Below are 20,443 nucleotides of genomic sequence, written 5' to 3' on the forward strand. Positions count from 1 at the left end.
GCAAACATAACAAATAAACAAATAAACTTCATAAAACATTTTTGTAGCCAAAATGAATGGAAGGCACCTTGCTCTCGAGCATGATGTACACTTATAGAATGTATTAAAACCTTGATAAAACTTGCAATGTTGCTTGGGGGTTTCCGTCATTGACCTATAAAATATCCATGACATATATGGAGTTGACTTTTAAGGCGTGGTTTTCCTCAGAAGTTGAACATAAAAGCCTCTAGACTTGTCCAATAGAGCGCTAATAGAGCGCCTTAATGTAAATATTCGTTCTTATCTTGAACTTGGAGGTGTTTTAAAAATTGGATTTCTGTGGAAATGAATACTCCGGAAAGCGGCACCGCTGGCGATCAATATACATTTTAACTCAATTCCATATTTAGCGTCATTTATGGTCTCTGCTTCTTCACCGAAAATTCGCCCCCTCAACAAATGCATCGAGTATCGCGTCGAAAATCATATTTCAACAAGCTCATCAGTGCCACCAATAGCCGTATTCCGTGTATCAACTTGAATAAATGCATGCCATGGAAAGTGCACCGGACCGATACCCCGGTGTTGCAGCAGTTCGGGTGCTGAAGCATGGACGGCGCAGTGAATCATAATTCGATTTGCAAGTAAATTATGCACATGTTACCCTACACCACCGCAACGCGCACGCAAGCGGTTGAAGCTAGTTGCAGTCGGCGGCGCGATGGCCGGCAAGGTTCAAACATTGAACTTGAGGGTGGTGTCCGGTGTTGGTTTTTTCCCCAACCTATGTGTTCATTTTTTTCCAATGTCGATTGCACAAACAGTCGTGTGATTTGGCGTCGTGCGTAATAGAATCTGAGAGCGGATGGATAGGTAACCTACTAGGACTTACATAAGGGGGGATGCGGGAAAGGGTTCCAGTTGCAGGTTGGGGAATACACATGTAAGGATGGAAGTATACGTTTGTAAAGGTCAACGGTGCATGTAAGGATATTACCATGGCTCAGCATGTAACAGCATATGAAATTTCAAAGTGGTTGCAAGGGGTTACCCAAAATTGCATTATGCACGCTACTATCGAAGGTGTGTGAGTGAAACTATGATACTACTAGGATGGGATAATACAATTTCAATGCAATCTCAAATCGGACAACCTACCCCTCCCAGGTTCTGCGACCGCGTCAGGTTGGCACTCTTGATGTGCGTCGAATCGGAGGAAGCGTTCGAAATTTGCGAGCTGGTCATCACCGACGTTGACGATGCTCCACCGTCCGACGTTACGCTGGTGCTGAAGAGATCGTAGTTGATTTCCGATTCGCTGTCGCTAATGGTGCGAACTTTCTCAGACATCCTGGCGACGATGATGCCACTACCACTTGTTTCCTGCTGGTTGTTGGCCAGTGCCACGGAGGACGATGTCGTTGTCGTCGTCGTAGTGGAAGAGTGTTTACCACCGGAATGACTCATCATTTTTCCGCCGCACTAGTAACTGACATACAATTGGGTGGCTTTCGGCAGGGAAGGACTTGCTGGAAGCTATCGGGATGGAATGGGCACCGTTTCTAAACCCTTGCAGGCCAGTCATGTGGATTGCCGGTCTTGGTTGCGTCACTCACACTTAAGCGACACATTGTTGCTGCCGGTTGGGATCTGAAAAGAAGGAATAAGAAATGTGTTTCGTTAATGTCGGTACAGATCAGGGAGATGATTGTTTTGATAAAAAGTTGGCTGTTGCATTCTAACTGAAACTGCATGTTTTTCCTCAATGGAAGATCAGACTATCAAACAATTGAAAACTTGGACTACACGAAAATAAATATATTAGTTCGAATTAATTGTAAAATTATTTAAATGTCAATCGGCTCCGTAGAGTTTTGTATGTCTTGAATTAAATCGAAGGCAACAAATCAAGAAGACTGGCTACTCTTCCATTTTCTCATACGAACGCTATGAGACAGGTACAATCGCGTCATCTGCCGCTCAAAGTTAAATGCTTCGAACGAATTTGATAGCAAAGATTACATCTTCAGAAGAAGGGTTTGTGTATTTGCTCATTTTTCTATACGTTGCTTCCACCTTCACTCAAGCGCAGCGCCATTGTATCTGTTGCTTGGATTCTGGCAAAGTTGCCAGTCTTCTTGATTTGTTGTCTTCGATTAAATGCTCATCGAAAAAAAAACAGTGAGATCTACGGAATAACGTTTGATTTATCAAACATGTGAAATTGAGTTAGTTTTCAGAATTTTGAAAATCTATTAGGCAGGGGGCCACTGAATTTTCATTTTAAAATTCCCGGTTTTTTCCCGATTTTCCCGGTTCAAATCTCAAAACATGCCCGTTTTTCAATATTTAGTAAAAATTATGATTGCAATATCACGTTATTTCAGAGGTGCTTAGAATCAATTTGAATAACTTTTTTTTCGATTCGAGGCCTCTTATGATTGCATGGAACATTTTTAAGAATTCTGAAAATGCTTCAAGCACAGACAAACAGACATAACACTCGCAAGTTATTCATCGAACAAGCATTTAACGGTCAATTTAAAAGTTTCGTAGTTGGCAGTACCGCCACCTGTGGCGCGCATAGTCAATTCCCTTTCGTTTGACGTTTACACACTACCGCCATCTGTTCAGCGTACTACCCACCACAGTGTACTCAACAGATGGCGGTAATGTTTTAGCAACGATGTTTTACAGTGAAAATATTCAATGTGTTATGTCTGTTTGTCTGTGCTTCAAGAATAATGATGAGAATGCTAAATAAATTTAAGGGTTTTGTAGCGGAATTCCAGGGATAATATCCTAAAGGAATTCGGGTAAGTGTTTCAAGACTATTGTATAGTGAACTAAAGGCGAATGTCAAGCTAGTTCTGAAGAAACTATTATGGAGATAATGAACAGGATTCCAGCAAATGAAAATTAATTTCAGGGAAAAGGAATTCGGAGAAGGTTTAAATCAACCCTACGGCAATCTTTATTATTATAGGACTACCAGGGTGTATGTATAAAGTCAAAAGCGAGCAAAGGACAATTTTCAGGAAGGTACGAATCGGGTCGAGCATCTCCTTTACCAAACTCATCGTTAATGAGCGATGGTGAGGGATGAGCTCCACTAAAACCCATTCCTTATTTTCTCCTATGCCTGGATCCCCCGGGACCACTGTGAAGCGACTACTGCGGGGGGTGGCTGTGCTCATGCACTTGTCATACTCTCAGCGCTAGCTGGCGTTGCTAGATCGCTGCTCTTCTCTCCATTTACGTTGCAGCTTCGATCTGCATGACTGCCCTGCTGCCCTCTCGACACATTTCAACGACAACATTCTCCACGTTAAGAACGGGCATCTCCCTTCGCACTGACTCGAACCTTGGACAGTCGAAGACGACATGCTCCCGCATTTCATCGACGTTGCCACACTCCGGACAGAGGGGTGACGCTGCGTGTCCGAACCGATGCAGGTATTTCCTGAAGCAACCGTGGCCAGAGTTGACTTCTCCGTGTTTTCTGTTCACCCAGGTCGAAAGAATCGGTATTAGTCTATGTGTCCATCTACCGTTCTCCGTCGTGTTCCACTACTGTTGCCACTTAGCCAATGACTCCAACCTCACAACTTTCCGTACTCTTCCGGCTTCTCTTCGCCTGTAGCACTCGGTGTCTTCCGCCAAGGTGATGCCGATAGGGATCATTCCGGCGATAACGCATACTGCTTCCGACGAGATGGTTCTGTACGCACTCACGACTCTCATGGCCATGAGCCGGAACGTACTGCTAAGTTTTCTTTGGTTCTGCTTCGTTTCAAGCGCTGGAACTCAGGCTCAGTATCGAAGACGACACACTGGCCAGAAGCCGCCTCTTGCTACTGCTGGGACCATGATGGCCTTCGAAAACTTCTCACAGGCATATTCGACGTGGCTATTGAAGTTTAGCCGGTCATCGATCATCACTCCCAGGTATTTCAACATACTCTTCGACGGTATGGCGTGCTCACCGACGGTGATTTCTGCCCGCTGTACCGCTTTACAGTTACTGACCAACAGCACTTCCGTTTTGTGGTGAGCTATTTGCAGCTTCGCTCCTTGCATCCAGTTACCAATCATGTCCATCGCCTCAGTCGCCAACACTTTCACCTCTTCCAGCGTCTCGCCTGTTACCGTCAAAACGACCTCGTCCGCAAAGCCAACGATCTCACATCCTTTGGGCAGTTTCAGCGTTAGCACGCCGTTGTACATCCCGTTCCAGAGCGTTGGATGGAGCCTTGTGGAACTCCCGCTGTGATCCTAATCGATCTCTGTCCCATGCCTGTCTCGTAGACCAGAACCCGATTCTGGGAATAACTCCCTCATTCTATGCAGCGGTTTGGCGATGGCCTCCCAGCTGGCGCTGTTGAACGCATTCTTGACGTCCATCGTTATCACGGCGCAATATCGATCTTCTCTTCGCTTCTGTTTGGACGCCTTCTCAGCTTTCTCGACCACTTTTCGAATTGCATCCACCGTCGATCTCTCTTTCCGGAATCCGAACTGCCTGTATTTCGTCAGTCTGTTTAGGATGATCCTCTCCAAGAGTTTTCCGAGTGTATCCAGCAGACATCTAGGCCTGTACGATGCTGGATCCCCAGGCGGTTTTCCTGGTTTCGGTAGCAACACTAGCTTCTGTATCTTCCACCCGTCAGGGAAGTGACCCTCGTCCAGGCATTTCTGCAGCACCATCCTGAACATGTCCGGGGATGCCTAGATCGCCGCTTTCAACGCTACGTTGGGGATTCCATCCGGATCGGGAGCTTTCTTCACCTTCAATCCTTTCGCCACTGCTACGAGTTCCTCGTTGGTGACTTCGACGTTATCTCCCTCTCCTTCTCCGTAGGGCGTGTGTTTGTGTGTGGGTGTGACGGAAATTTGCAAGATAGAATTCCCGGCAATCAAAGCACCACATTTCAAGCAACAAGCGCCAAATGAAAGTTACTATGGTCTCAAAGAACTCCATTGAATATGATTGAAAGCGATCAACTGGTTTCGGAGATATGGCCGGAACATGTTGCGGTGAGTACGGATCTCGAGACTGGAAGTTTCTTGAAACGTGCCTCACTCAATGCCTCAAAGCACGTGAGAAATCGAAAACAAGTTCAATAGTAGCCATATCGAGTACCATCGAATGAGAATTCAAGAACAAGTTCTAGTCATTTCATGTGCCCAGAACCACATTGGTCACATCTGGAGACGGTCCGGGTACCCCCAGGGACATGGTCAGAATCTGAGAGATCACAATGTCCACGACCCTGAAAATCTCATCAATAAAGTAGAAAAAATGAACCCTACTCACGAGCAGAGGTGGTAAATGTTCATTTTTACTGCAGAGATGTTACCATACACATTGTAAAGGGTGATACGGTCAAAATTTGGTCAATATCAACTTGACGTATTTCTTTCAATTTTGCATTTAAAAAGCCTGAACACCCCTCATTTTGAAGGTGTGTGTGTGTAGAATGTTGCTCCTATTTTGATTTTGGAATTCACTCTTCAGTTGTCAAAATGCCGTCCAAGCAAGAAGAGCAACGTATCAAAATTTTGCTCGCGCATCGCGAAAATCCGAGCTACTCGCACGCAAAGTTGGCAAAATCGCTAAAAGTTGCCAAATCAACCGTTACAAATGTAATTAAAGTGTTTGGGGAACGTTTATCGACAGCCAGGAAGTCTGGATCGGGGGGAAATCGAAAACCGGAAGCCGCTGAGACGACAAAGAGAGTTGCCGGTAGTTTCAAGCGAAACCCCAAACTCTCTCTCCGAGATGCCGCAAATAAGCTGGGTGTATCGTCTACAACCGTGCATCGAGCCAAAAAACGAGCCGGACTATCGACTTACAAGAAGGTAGTGACTTCAAATCGCGATGATAAACAAAATACGACGGCCAAAGCGCGATCCCGGAGGCTGTACACGACGATGCTGACGAAGTTTGACTGCATGGTAATGGACGACGAAACCTACGTCAAAGCCGACTACAAGCAACTTCCGGGACAGGAGTTTTATACGGCAAAAGGAAGGGGAAAAGTAGCAGATGTTTTCAAGCACATGAAACTGTCAAAGTTCGCAAAGAAATATCTGGTTTGGCAAGCCATCTGTACCTGTGGCTTGAAAAGCAGCATTTTCATAGCTTCCGGGACTGTCAACCAAGAAATTTACGTGAAAGAGTGTTTGAATAAACGTCTGCTGCCTTTCCTGAAGAAACACGGTTGTTCCGTACTGTTTTGGCCGGATTTGGCATCTTGCCATTACGGTAAAAAGGCCATGGAGTGGTACGCCGCCAACAACGTGCAGGTGGTTCCCAAGGACAAGAACCCTCCCAACACGCCAGAGCTCCGCCCAATTGAGAAATACTGGGCTATTGTCAAGCGGAACCTAAAGAAGACCAAAAAAACTGCTAAGGGCGAGCAGCAGTTCAAGGCAAACTGGCTTTCTGCGGCGAAGAAGGTGGACAAGGTGGCTGTACAAAATCTGATGGCAGGGGTCAAGCGTAAGGCCCGGCAATTCGGATTTGGAAAAGCGGAAGCCTAACTGAATATTTTTCCTGAATTTTATACTAATTGAACTTGAAAAAGAAATTTAATTTGATTTTTTAAATAAACGATTTCACCGATTTACACGCGTTTTCCCTTAACCAAATTTTGACCGTATCACCCTTTATGGAGGAAACTAATGTCATGACATTTTTCCTTATAACATATTCATGACATTTACCACCTCTGCTCACGACAGCACATTCACACTTACAACCTTCTTCTTCTTTAACTTTATTACGTTTCGACTTGGACTTTACGTCGGCCTTCAACTTAATGGCCTAGATGCACTTCCACAGTTGTTAAGCTGAGAGCATTAGTATAATTGTGTAGCAAGAACAATCATACTATTTGCCCAGGGAAGTCCAAGCCGAAACATTCCTGGAATCGAACCCAGCCACCTCCAGCATGCTCTTGCTTTGTAGCTGCACCCGACTGAGCTCAAGGAGGCCCCACCCTATAGCTAGCTAATGCCTTCTACTTTCATATAAGCATTCTTGCGACACATACCTCAGACGTTTGATTCTACCTAGACCAGACCTGTTCTTCGAAAGCGAATCGAAAATTCTAGCTGATTTAATAGAACAATCAACCATGATGTTGATGCTCACAGGCAGGCGCCATCAGCAGATAGATAGAGCAATAAATCAACGCACAATTTGACCCTGGCGATGATTTGTCACATAATGGTCTTTCATCGATCACGTCGCTTGATTGATTTACGTCAGCAGTATCCTATTAAAGTTAAAATGGAAGAAAAACACAATTTAGCGCTCAGCATAACTTGCCTGCCTGCCTGTCGTGTTGACATCTTGTACCCACTTTGTCAGCAGCACACACACGTTCAGATCGTTCTATATCAACGCATGACTTAGGTGTATCTTTCGCTCGAGTTGAACAGCCCTATAGAGTCGATCGTCGTCGTTCAATTAATCGCGCCAAGGTTTTCTCGTGTAACTGTTATTGTTATGCCTTTCATCGTACGACCCACCCCGCTTCGCAGCCAACTTGGCCATAATTGCTGCTCGGGAGTGACAGGTTGTTTAACAGTGCGCGATTGCATGAAGAACTTCATTTATTATAATATTTATTCACACGTTCGTTCGTTGTTGGTGGATAGGGTTGATCTGTAATCTCTGCAAGTGACATGCTCCAGATTCAGTTATTTGGCTTGGGAATTGCTTCCAATACGCAGTGACCAATTTATATGGTGTCTCCCGCCGTGGCGTCGTGAATGTGGTCTGAAATTGCGTCGTATGTGGGTAGATGCAGGTTGTATACTTGCTCGAACCGAAATTTGCATAAAATTAATTAGGAATTCTCCATCAGCATGCAGGCCAGAGAATCGCCGTTCGATCACGATTCCTTCTTCCACTCGTTATTTTTTTTTCATCAGGCCACGAATCTCCACCGAAGTGATACCTACGTGATGATTTAATTAAATGCTTATCACTACCAGGGAGGAACGCGCATTCGAGACCTTCCATTAGCCTAAATTGGCTCCTGAATAAACCACCCTCCGAAAACGGATGCAATTAATTATGAATTATAGATGCGCAACGATTGCCGGCGCACCCTTAAACGGCACGGGGAGCCCCAAATTTTGGTGAAGGTGACGACGATAATTTACTCCTCTATCTCGTTATGACCTCATAATAACATCATAAACGGCAAATTGTGTGACTCTTTCGTGAATAATTAAAATCACGTTCTTCATCCAAAGAGCTTATGGTATGTGCAGTTTTGAAGGAATCGTTGAGCACCTTTTGACCACGCTTCTATTTACACCGACCGGGGTGCGAAAGACAGAGGTGTGATATTTATCAAGTGTCCGAATTCAGAAACCCTTTTAGCTACCTGTGACTTCCTAATGCGACAAAATTCTATTTATTATGCAAAGATTTTTTCCGTTAGATGAAGGGAAAGGGGACTTTAGATTGCCCCTGAAGGGTGTCCGGAACAATCATCGCTTGAAATGTAAATATTTTCATCGTTGGTCGTAGCAGCAACGAACGGTTCGCCCATACGTTGCGGAAGAAGCTTGTTGTGCAAGGCAGTGCTGCTAGTTTGATTGATTCTATTTTATGTAAATCTATTGCATATACATAAAACAAAAATGCTTAATTTTACAAAAAACTGGCACCCATGGTGCAACCCGGTGGGTGCGTTCGATGGTAAACAGTCTATTAAATATGCATTAAATCACTCCTGCACGTCAAGCGCTGGTTTGCGTTGCAAGTATAAACGTATGAGGCAGAAATCCTGTGTTAAGAGTGCGCTCTCCAGACTAGAAGCAAAGGGCCAATTTGCCATTTTGCCACACTCTTAGCCATATTGTGTGCATGTAGTGTGGCAAGTTACACCCGACAGAAAGGTGAACAATCTGTAAGAATAAACTTCACGTGTGCACCGACGACCACTGAATCTCCCCCGGTTGAATATCACCGCAGGACGAGGAGATGGTTGTTGATAGGACGATTGCACTGCTTGACTCGTTCTCTCTCTCTCTCTCTCTCTCTCTCTCTCTCTTCAAGATTCAGCCGACCGAAAAAAGACAACACCGGAGGCAATTTCGGTCTATTTGTCCTCACTCTCTCTACGATGCATGCAGTATCATATTGACTTTATCGCATGAGCCTACATAGCGAATCGAAGCTGGTTTGGTTCAGTGCACACCAGACTTACTGACAGACAAAGGGCAGACAACAGCCAACGATCCGACCGGGGTTCTCGGGAAAAGTGTGTGGGGGATATAGAAGTAAACTGATTAGCAATGACCGGAAAGTTGACTGGAAATTGGACGACTGATTGAGTTATGTAGGTACTACAAACTTAGATAGAAATTTTAATTTAATTTTTGACATTTAAGATGCAATGCAAACAACATGTCATGTAAAATTAGGTGCTCCCCGAAAAACATTTTACTGATTATTACTTTAAGTTTGATGTATTTATTTTTCTCAGTGGTCTGGAGTTTCAACTGAAAGTTTTTTTTAGAAAAATAGTCATAGAGATTGCTCCAGAAATGTTCTTAAAATCTTTTAATGGATCCATTGGTTGTAAGTAATATGTATCTGAAGATTCTACTGGCCTTTTAAGATGCCTACGGAATGGAGGGAATGTTCTAGTGAAAGGAGAAATTGAATCGAAAAACGAGAAGGAATTGTATTTCTAAATAAATTGTTCTGATAAACAAACAAATCTCTAGAATAGCACGAGTAAATGAAATTTAAAAATGTTACTTTTGTATGGAAAATGAATTTTTTACTTTACATTCTCCGATTTGCATGTAACTTTGCATAATTATTTGTTATGGTCAATCACATCTTTGCACAAAAAAAAAATCGGCCATTTGGATCAGAAGTGACGTTTTCGAGCTATAATTTAATGAAGAATACAAAGACGCCATTTTGAAAAAAAATTACAGGCAACTTCAAAATCATTTTCAGAACTTTGTGCTGAATCCTTTGAAGTCTTTTGAAGTTTTTTCAAAATTTTTGTGAGTTTCCAAAAGGGTTTGGAACTCGGGTCTAATTTAGAAATATTATTTTCAAATGTTTTGTTGCTCAGGGCAGAGAATCGCTTTTTTATTTGTTTTTGCAAATCCCGCCAGATAACTTTCATGGCAGGATCGCGTGTTCTTTGATATTGTCTCCTACGGACATTTTTAAGACGGATCAAGAGCTGAAGATCGCCGTCTATTATAATTGAATCGAATTTAACCTCGCATTTTGGTACTGAGGCAACTCTTGCTTCAACTATAGAAGCAGTCAGAGATTCAAGAGCATAATTAATTTCATCTTTGGTTTGCAAAGGAATGTTTGGATCGAAGTTATATTCCATAAATGTTCGATATTGCTCCCAATCAGTTCTATGGTAATTGAAAGTAGAGCTGTTGGGATTACAAATTATTTCTTAGGATATTTCAAAAGTTACTGGAAGGTGATCAGAACCGAAGTCAGCATGGGTAATTGGCTACAAAATTGACATGAATCAGTTAAGACCAAATTAATAGTTGAAGGATTTCTTGCAGAAGAAAAGCATGTTGGGTTGTTTGGATATTGAATAGTGTAATAACCTGCAGAACAATCATCAAACAGAATATTACCATTGGAATTGCTTTGAGCATTATTCCATGAGCGGTGTTTTGCATTAAAATCACCAATAATGAAGAATTTAGACCTATGACGGGTAAGTTTCTGAATGTCACCCTTGAGAAAATTCTTTTGCTGGCCTACGCATTGGAATGGCAAATAGGCAGCTATAAACGTAAGTTGTCCAAATTTTGTTTCAACAGAAACTCTCAAAGTTTCAAAAACTTTGGTTTCAAATGAAGAAAGAATTTTATGTTTGATTCGTCTGTGAACAATGATGGCAACGCCACCACAGGGTCCATCAAGACGATCATTTCTATAAATCAAATAATTTGCGTCCTTCACAGGACATTCGTCCTTTGCGTGAGAGGAATCACCACAATTCATGCATTTAGCTGGCATGTAGCAATTTTTAGTTCCGTGACCCCATCCCTGGCACTTACGGCAGTGAGTGAGGTTTTGGAAATTTCCTCCAGTCTTCCTGAAGTGTTCCCACTTCACTCGGACATGGAGCATAAGGCTAGCTTTTTCTAAGGCCTTAAGGTTGTTTAGTTCACTAGACTTGAAGTGAACTAAATAAAAATCATTAGAAATCCCGTTGCGCGAATCGCCAGGACGGGATTTCATTTTCATTTTGATTACTTGGAGTGGCACAACTCCAAGTAATTTTGCCAATTCATCTTTGATCTGATCCAGGGATTCACCACTGGGCAGTCCTTTCATGACAACCTTGAACACACGTTCAGTTTTGGTGTCGTAAGTAAAAAATTTGTGATGCTTCTCAGTAAGATACTTGCGAATACATTTAAATCCGTCCAAGGTTTCAGCCAATACACGGCATTCACCCCGACGTCCAATTTGTAGTGAAAACTTAACTTTTACGAAATTCAAAAGTTCCATGCGAAGAGCATGGAAATCGGAAGTGGTTATCACAATAGGGGGAATCTTTTCCTTCTTGGCATTAAGCCGGGAAAGTTTACTCGAATTTTTCTTGGATGATGGATCATTCTCATCATCCGTGAGCAAATCAAATTGATTACTCAAATTAATTTCATCAGAAGGGGGGTCAAGAGTTTGCCCATTTCTTTTGCGTTTAGGCGCCATGGCGGCAGTGAATTTTTATCCAAATCGACTTCCAAGCAGATTACTATAAGAATCTGAAGGATCGAAGAGGAATTTTCCAAATCGATATCCAAGAAGGATTACCTCGGGTAGGGTCCAAACAAGGATCGAAGAGGAATAAGAGTTGAAAAAGGTAGAAAATTTTTTACAGGTTGAGCACTGAAAAGTGCTGTTTAAATTTGTTGTAGCTTTAGGTAGTAGTAACTCTTCCTTCAGCAAAAAGCAAATAGATACGCACGGCAAGAGAGCACGATGCGGACTCTGATCATTTGGAGATCATTTTGGGATTCAGCCCACGATTTTACATAAGTTGAAGTTCATTTTTTTATTTTTATTTGTAAACTAGTGTAATCAGTGCCGTCACGTAACTCACTTTTCACCTTATCACCAACTTTGAAAACGTTATTTAGGCTGTGTTCTATTTGATGAATTTTCACTTAAATTTGACACATCGAAAATAAATTAAAATGTTCGAAAATCCCTCTGTTGTTGTCCGTTTTTAGAAAATGTGTTTGTCAAAATTGATTCCTTGTCTGTCATAAATAAGTCTGGTGGAATAGCAGATTTATTTGAAAATTTTCCATCTGTAAATTTAAGTGAAAATTCACCAAATGGAACACAACCTTAGAACATGCTACATTTAAATCATTTCCAAAGGGCACAGGGTCTTCTAGTTTCACTGATTTGTATCCATTTGAACCAATATTGTTTTGTTTGTTTACGTTTTGAGAGTTGTTGAACAGGTAGATTGAGATAAAACAGCAAAAGGGTTTATCTTCCATTTAATTCCACTTAATTAATTTTGGTATCCATGACAGATACGTATTTCGACTACAATGTGCAGTCTTCATCAGTGTCATCAAAATCTAACCCCCTTAAGTACTCATCCCCTAGGTAAAAAAGTCAAGATCATAGGTATAAAAATGAAACTACAATGTGTTGAATCGGAACCTACCTAACTAATAAAAACCAAAGATTTAAGTAAGCTAAAGGAGAAAAATCTATACAAATCTCTAATAAGGAAAATCCCCCAAAGGCTTGGTAGCCATCATAATGAAGTAATGAAATTGGGTTGTTAGCGGAATGCTAAATAAAACAGCAAAAGGGTTTATCTTCCATTTAATTCCACTTAATTAATTTTGGTATCCATGACAGATACGTATTTCGACTACAATGTGCAGTCTTCATCAGTGTCATTCCCACTAAAGAACTTATAATAATAAAATATAAGTTCTTTAGTGGGAATGACACTGATGAAGACTGCACATTGTAGTCGAAATACGTATCTGTCATGGATACCAAAATTAATTAAGTGGAATTAAATGGAAGATAAACCCTTTTGCTGTTTTATTTAGCATTCCGCTAACAACCCAATTTCATTACTTCATTATGATGGCTACCAAGCCTTTGGGGGATTTTCCTTATTAGAGATTTGTATAGATTTTTCTCCTTTAGCTTACTTAAATCTTTGGTTTTTATTAGTTAGGTAGGTTCCGATTCAACACATTGTAGTTTCATTTTTATACCTATGATCTTGACTTTTTTACCTAGGGGATGAGTACTTAAGGGGGTTAGATTTTGATGACACTGATGAAGACTGCACATTGTAGTCGAAATACGTATCTGTCATGGATACCAAAATTAATTAAGTGGAATTAAATGGAAGATAAACCCTTTTGCTGTTTTATTTAGCATTCCGCTAACAACCCAATTTCATTACTTCAGGTAGATTGAGGTTAGGGCGACGCCATTGTAGATAATAGCTTCTTTTTTCGAACTATGTGTTAAAAATAGTTGGAAGTGTCTATACATGACCGTGGGGATGCAAAGATAAAATCTACAAAGAGAATCTGTCAATGCTACTTAGGAGCTAATGTATTGTTCGGCTTGCTATTACTTGACTTGACAGTTCGTTATATGTGTGTTCGTGAGATGATCTACTTGGCTTTTAAAAGCATCGTGATTTATGAAATTTGGATCAACCGAAAAAAACAACTACTGTCTCGAGTCGAATATTAGTACAAGACACTGAAGAAGTCTGCACATTGTAGACGAAATACGCGTATCTGTCAAGGATAAGCAAATAAGGTGGTGGAATTAAACGGAAATTACTAATCCTTCTCTCTCTCTCTCATTAAACAGACGCCCACATTCATCAGGAACTACTGTCCTTTTCTTCCTCATCAGTTCTTACGCGTACGGCCAATCATCATAGAGAATTTTCTTTCCATACGAAATTTACTCAGATTTGGAAGAATCTGCAGTTACTCATAACCTATGAGTAGCTGCAGTTTCTTCCGAATCTGAGTAAATTTCGTATGGAAAGAAAATTCCTTGAGTCAATTATTCTCAGTCGCTGAGTTGGTATGATTGGCCGTGCGAGAAGTGAAAGTGACGTAGTGGTTACGTATAAATGATAATGAAATGAAAAAGAAGCGCGATTTCACATGCCGAACCTTTGTAGATCGAGGTTCATCTTCCATAGGACGAAGTTGCATCCATGTATAGACCCAATTTGAGTACAGTATACCGACATTACATCCACGTACCTGGAATGTTTTCATGTTAAAATGGTGAGTTTTACAATTTTCAGTCATGCCTAATTAATATCCAAATAATGATAATATCTAAACTTGTATGTTGACAGTAAAATATCGACTGCAGGTCAATTATTACATAAGATACGGCATCAAATGTAATTGAAGGTTTCATATTAGACCGAGGTTAGGGACATATACCCTATGTATTTTCGGTATAACTCGGACTCTTCCTTCAACAAAATAATCATAAACATCTCATCCTATGTCTTCGGAACCATTCACACGCACAAAGGTATTTTCGTAACAGACATACCGGATCTCTTCCCCATCCTAGAGCCATCCGATTGCTAAAACGGATAATGATGATGGACCACGCAAGAGTTGACGACCCAGAGCCGATACCGTTTTGCACCTCTTTGCTCTGCGAATCCATCCATCCATCGAACCATCTGCACCAGGCGGACACGAACAGCATCGCTTCGCCTGGATAAACGTTCCATGAATGTTTTATGACGTGTGCTGCTGCACAGCAATTACCCGCTTGGGACACGCTGAAAGCATATTATGGCCACAAAAGAACGCCCTCAAGCCGGTAAGGTTTTAAACACTAAGCTCTTGACAAGAAATTGAATTTTCCTTTCCCCAACTTCGGCGTTTGTTTTGGTTTTCTCGGTGTCGTTAGCAATTGGCAAACTTTCGGAAGGCACGTGGGGATGCACAAAACATGATTGTCAGGTGCCGTTTAAGGCAATTTGGAAAATCTTCACCTCCACCGGTTGACTTGTAAGATGGCGAGGTTCGCTCGTGTTGCTAGAAATGGGCAACTTAGCGGCGACCACCACTGAGCACCAAAGCGAAGGTAATGACGACAACGGCAATGAGAAGGTTTTTTTTTTGTTTGAAAATCGAAAGTTGTTAAAGGGATCATTGACTGTGCGGTAACCGATTTGCCATTATCCGTTATTATCGCAATTCGCGACTTTTAGCGTCCACCTCGCCTAGTAGTTAAATCCTACAGATCTGCCGGGCTTTGTTCGGGGCTGCTCGGGTTCGATGGATGACTCTTGAATTTGAGTGAAACTTACAATAGAGGCCGCGATCACCATCGTTTAGGGGTTCACTTGTTTGCAGATAATTGGCCATCCATCGGCGAAAGTTCAATCAACCATTGAAAAGGGGGGAACGTTCAATTTTCTAAGCTCCCACGAACCCGCGTAACGGTGACGACAACCGATCGCAAATTCAGGCCATGGTCAGTTTGAAAATGGTGTTTTCCTTTTCGAAAGATTTACTTCATCAGCACGGCGTCACTTATTGCAAAAATGAGCAAATTGTGACAGTCATAAAACTGCCATAAATGAAGACTTATGGTCGTCATGCAGAGTTTGTCGAAAATTGCGTCGTCCAATCTCCGTCCATCTCCGGTGGTTGTGATGATTTTGGGAAACATAATCAACTTCAATTTGGCAAACCTCCAAAAAAAACCAGTTAACTTGACTTGTCTGGGACTTGCGCCGTCGTCGTTGTCGTCGTCATCGTTGTGTTAGATGATTGAATAATGTTGCGCCAAATTTGGAGGTTTAGCTGCAGCTTTTTTGTTGTTCTGTTCCTTGGGGTGGTACTCGTCTGAAATTGAAACAAAGCATCGTTCACCAGTCGTCGCAGGGCAGCAACCCACCGCGGCTTAAATCGATACTGCAGAACAGCGCAACGTCCGGATTTGTTGTTTGGGGATTTTTGTTTTTCTTTCCTTTCGCAGGTAGCTACCTATGGTGGGAATTCAACCGCCTGCCGCTGGCTATTCCACCCGGATCAGGTTTCATTGCACGTAAATTTGGAAATAACGCGTTGGTTTGACTCCGAGCGAATCAATCGATTTGACTTCTGCGAGCGAAGGAAACACCCCTGGGGCGGGTAGAGTTTGTTAATTTGAATTTCTACCGCAACATTGAATTTGAAAAAGTTCAAAGTCAGCTCACGCATAGGTATTCTTGGAGGAATTTTATAAATCGGGAGATTTTTTTTAATTCTACTATCATGATGGAGGACAACGGCGTCGAATGAACTGGTAATATCGCAAACGAGGAGAAATTTCCGGTATTTTAAATATATCGGCTTAGAATCCAGCCAATTTCATCAAGATGGGATTTCAAATTATCACTTTAAATCACAAAAGATCATCATGTTGGACGCACTGATTATGACTCGTCAGGGACATTAAATTGAGATCTCACATTATTTTAATTCCAGAATAATGATACTTTTCCTCTATCATTTTCTTCTTTTCATTGCTCGAGATCATTAAACTTTTGTATGTATGAATCGTCATGAACTTTTGGAGTTCTGCACAGGGTTTCTTTAAAATTACATTAGAATAATCTCAGGATTCGGCTCCTTGAAATTCTCTTAGAAAATTATATACAGCATTCCACAGAATCTCTTTTGTAAAAAGGACTGTATCGAAAATACAGGGCTGTTACAATATTATCTAAATTTGTTCCGCGAAAACCGCGATTTCTCAACTGTACGACTTATTATCATCCCAAGTAACATTGCAAGCTTTATAGAGGTTTATAGCATTCTACAAGTCCAAATTATGATCTACAGAACCCTCATAAAACCAAAATTGTTACTTGGGATGTATATCGGAGATTCTAGGTTCTCCAAATCGTCCAGGACATCAGTTGATTTGTTCTACTAGATCAACCAGGACTGCAATAATGTGTGTAGTATCGATCATCCAATCAGATTCAAAGTGTCTATGTGGATCATGCATGACCAATTTACGAGTATTCCAGATATTCTAGGTTCTCAAAATCGTCCTGGAGTTCAGATAATTTGATCTACTAGATCAACCGAGACTGGGACAATGTCTTTAGTATCAATATACTTCCAGAGAGATTCACAGTGTCTGCGCACGAATCATTGCCATGTATACCAGATGCTCTAGCAAAGACTGAGATAATATTTGCAGTATCGAAATAAGGATTTAGAAATCCTAGAACATCAGGCATACACGGAAATAAGTTGGTATGATCCACATAGACACTGCAAATCTGCAAATCAGCTGAAAATGTAAGTGTTGAAAGATTATATGTTTTAAAACGAGAGCGAGTGCAAATTTTAGAAGTTGTTTGTGAGAAAATTATATTCGGTAAAAAAACTACAGGAAGTTTTTGACGTAGGACTACGTCTTTGATTTCTATACGGGGGTACACTTTGTGAAAACCGAAAAAGGAACATGTAACAAATTAAGAAAGATTTTGAACGTTAATAACTCAGCTGCCCCTGGTCCAATTTCAATAATTTTATCACCAATCGATCAGAAATATGGCTACCCCTCGATAACAATGCTTCCGAATGTTGATTTTCAACAAGAAACTATTGAAAAACTGGTAAATGTCCAACATTGTCCAAAAGCGTCGAATTAACTAACAAATCCACCAATTACCTACATGCATATGCTGCTTCCCCAGCACAGTCGTCAGAGAGTAGTAAGTAGACGAAACAAGTCGAAGTGACATTCGCCTCCGATCCTCGGGCGCGTGCGAATAGGAAGGATGGAATTGCGTAATATTTTGCACACTCATCGCCATATTCAGAACCAAACGCAAATTCTTCGAGATAACCACCATCCGTCGTCTGGCTCACCGTGGCGGTGTCTGACGTTTCTCCGGTCTGATTTACGAGGTGTGCTGAAGGTGTTCCTGAAAAATGAGATCCGTGATGCTGTCACCTACACTAAACACGCCAAGCGTAAGCGGCCATGGATGTCATCTACGTTTTGAAGTGACAGAGACGCACTCTGCTTCGGTGGTTAAATCATTACCAACTTTGGCAACAAAAAGGGCTATTTTCAGAGCCACCAAGCTTATTACAGTAAAGAGTAGGAATAGAATTCATCTGCCTGTTTGTCCATATTCAGAACCAACGATCACACAAAATGCTCATGTAATCAAACTGGAAGCAGGGGTACAAATTATTTTGATCAACCTTGATCAACTTTGAATCGTCACGGCCTAATATTTTCGATGGAAGAAGCAATAATCTAGCATCTAATTCGACGAAGACGGCAGGAAATATTTGTGAAGCCGAGTTATTTACGAAAGAGAGTGTCGATGAAGAGAATCGATCAATGTAGATAGGACCTATTGAAAAGTGACGCGAGATTTGTTTTCCGTACTGAGCTCCAATGCTACCGACGCCAGTTAGGCAGCTCCCAAACCTGGACCCTACCAATCGACCCATCAACTCAACCGGGGACCAACGGCTTTACTTCCCGAAGGAAGGCGTGATCAGAGCTGTTATGCCTTAGAACATGCCAATGGCGCCGACTGAGATTGTACCCAGGCCTGCTTGGGTGAGAGGTTATCACGCTAACCACCGGCGCCTATGTCTTTCAAGGTGATATCACGGCGAATGAGAACGACCCAAATTTGAGTTTAGTGATCTCAGAAATAAGAAATAAAATGCAGGAACTCAGCGATGAAAGTAAAGATTGGATTCACTCAGTCTATTGGTACTACTCCGAGACTGAATAAAAATTTTTCGTCAATTTCCTCATTTTCTGGCAGATTTTTTAGAATTTCCATAGGAAACCATGAGACAAATTTACTCATCGCTGAGTTCCTGCACTTTTGGCGATTATGAGTGAACTAAACTCAAATTTGGGTCGTTCTCATTTGCCATGTACGCAAAAGGAAAAGAGCCAGTGCCGCTACTTGATAGCAAACTACTCACAATGGGAGGAGTCTTTGTAGCTTTTATACCAGTTGGTTGCACATCATTCTGCTTTAACCTGAAAAGATATAAAAGAGCGCTGCTGCATGGCATTATTAATGATGCATTAGGCATCATTTTCGCTTCGGACGGCGTGGTGAACAGAAATAGCAGCAGTAGGAAGGTGGTGGCTAGTCCACTCCTTCACACCTAACAAGCAACAATTGACTGGTCGTGGCAAAGTTCTTCGAGATAACCGCTATCGGTCGTCCGTGATGCTGTCACCTACACTTAACACGCCAAGCGTAAGTGGCCATGGATTTCCTCTTCAATAAAACGGCCCTTTTCAGGGCCATCAAGCTTACATCAGTAAAGAGTTGGAATAGAATTTATCTGTTCTTGTTTGTCCATATTCAGAACCACAAGCCCCCAACGACCACACAAAATGCTCTCCAGAGTTGTAATCTTGTAACCAAACTTGGAAGCAGGGGTGCAAGTGATTTTGATTGATTCTCTTAATCAACTTTCTCTTTGAAAAAAATTACTACAAATTTGGTACGCCTACAATTCAAAAACGGAAAGAGTTGAGATAATAGATAATTGATCAATTAAAAGAACTAAATGCTCTTCACATTAATTCCGTCCACTAGCGGTCCTACGTCAAGCTCCCGTTCGTGCCCCTAGGCACAGACCCTTCTACTTTTTTTAAACTGACATGATTCAATTCATGTATTAAAAAATAAACCATTATCTTTTACGATACCGAGACCAAAATGTAATAGTGAGAGATTGAATTAAGTTTTTTAAAGATACAAATGAGATCCAGTGAAAATTGTTGGATGCCTCGGAGCAAGATATTTTTTTTTGGCATTCCGCAGAAATCTTCAAAATTTTAAGAAAATTTAGATGATTCTGAACGTTTGTAGAGTCTAAGACTACTCAGAATAGAATTCCTAAGTTATTCTTAGGAGAATTACAAGGAATTTTATTTTTTTTTTATTTTTTGTATAGTCGCTTTAACACTATTGTGTCATTCGTGACTTGTCCGGGGATTCGATTTGTGCTCGTGATATAGATGGTAACCATTGCGCCGGGGCCGCCCCCTCGAAGGGAGTAGCGAGGAGAACGCCAAGGATAATTGTTAGCAGGTGAATCCTCATAAACATTCCAAGAGTTATGCTGATAATGCAAAGAGAATTACTAACCGAATTTAAAGAATGTTCAGAAAATAATTTCAATTAACTGTGGAAGATTCGTAATAGAGCTGCAAGGGAATTTCATTCTAAGGAATGTTTCAAGAAAATTCAGAAGATAATTCCAACGATTTACGAGGAAAATTTCCAAGGATTTCTGAGGAGAATTCAGAACGAATTGTGAGAAGAGATTTTACAAGAGGTCAATGAAAGTATTGAATAGATTTTAAAAGTAATCGAGTTCC

At 41.4% G+C, this 20,443-nt stretch overlaps 1 protein-coding gene across 3 annotated transcripts in view; it reads right to left on the minus strand.

Annotated features, from left to right (window-relative positions):
- Positions 1–20,443, minus strand: part of CdGAPr (GTPase-activating protein CdGAPr) — a 186,613-nt gene that overhangs the window by 21,029 nt on the left and 145,141 nt on the right. For all 3 annotated transcript variants that reach the window (XM_065227459.1, XM_065227457.1, XM_065227458.1), the window contains exon 2: positions 1,141–1,632. In XM_065227459.1, coding sequence (XP_065083531.1) covers positions 1,141–1,452 — 312 coding nt within the window. In that variant the 5' untranslated portion in view covers positions 1,453–1,632. The remainder of the gene's footprint in view (positions 1–1,140; positions 1,633–20,443) is intronic.

The sequence above is a fragment of the Ochlerotatus camptorhynchus genome, unplaced genomic scaffold (genome assembly GCF_037179485.1).
Source record: "Ochlerotatus camptorhynchus isolate MF236.1 unplaced genomic scaffold, CSIRO-AGI_Acam_v1.1 ptg000274l, whole genome shotgun sequence".
Lineage (NCBI taxonomy): Eukaryota > Metazoa > Arthropoda > Insecta > Diptera > Culicidae > Ochlerotatus > Ochlerotatus camptorhynchus.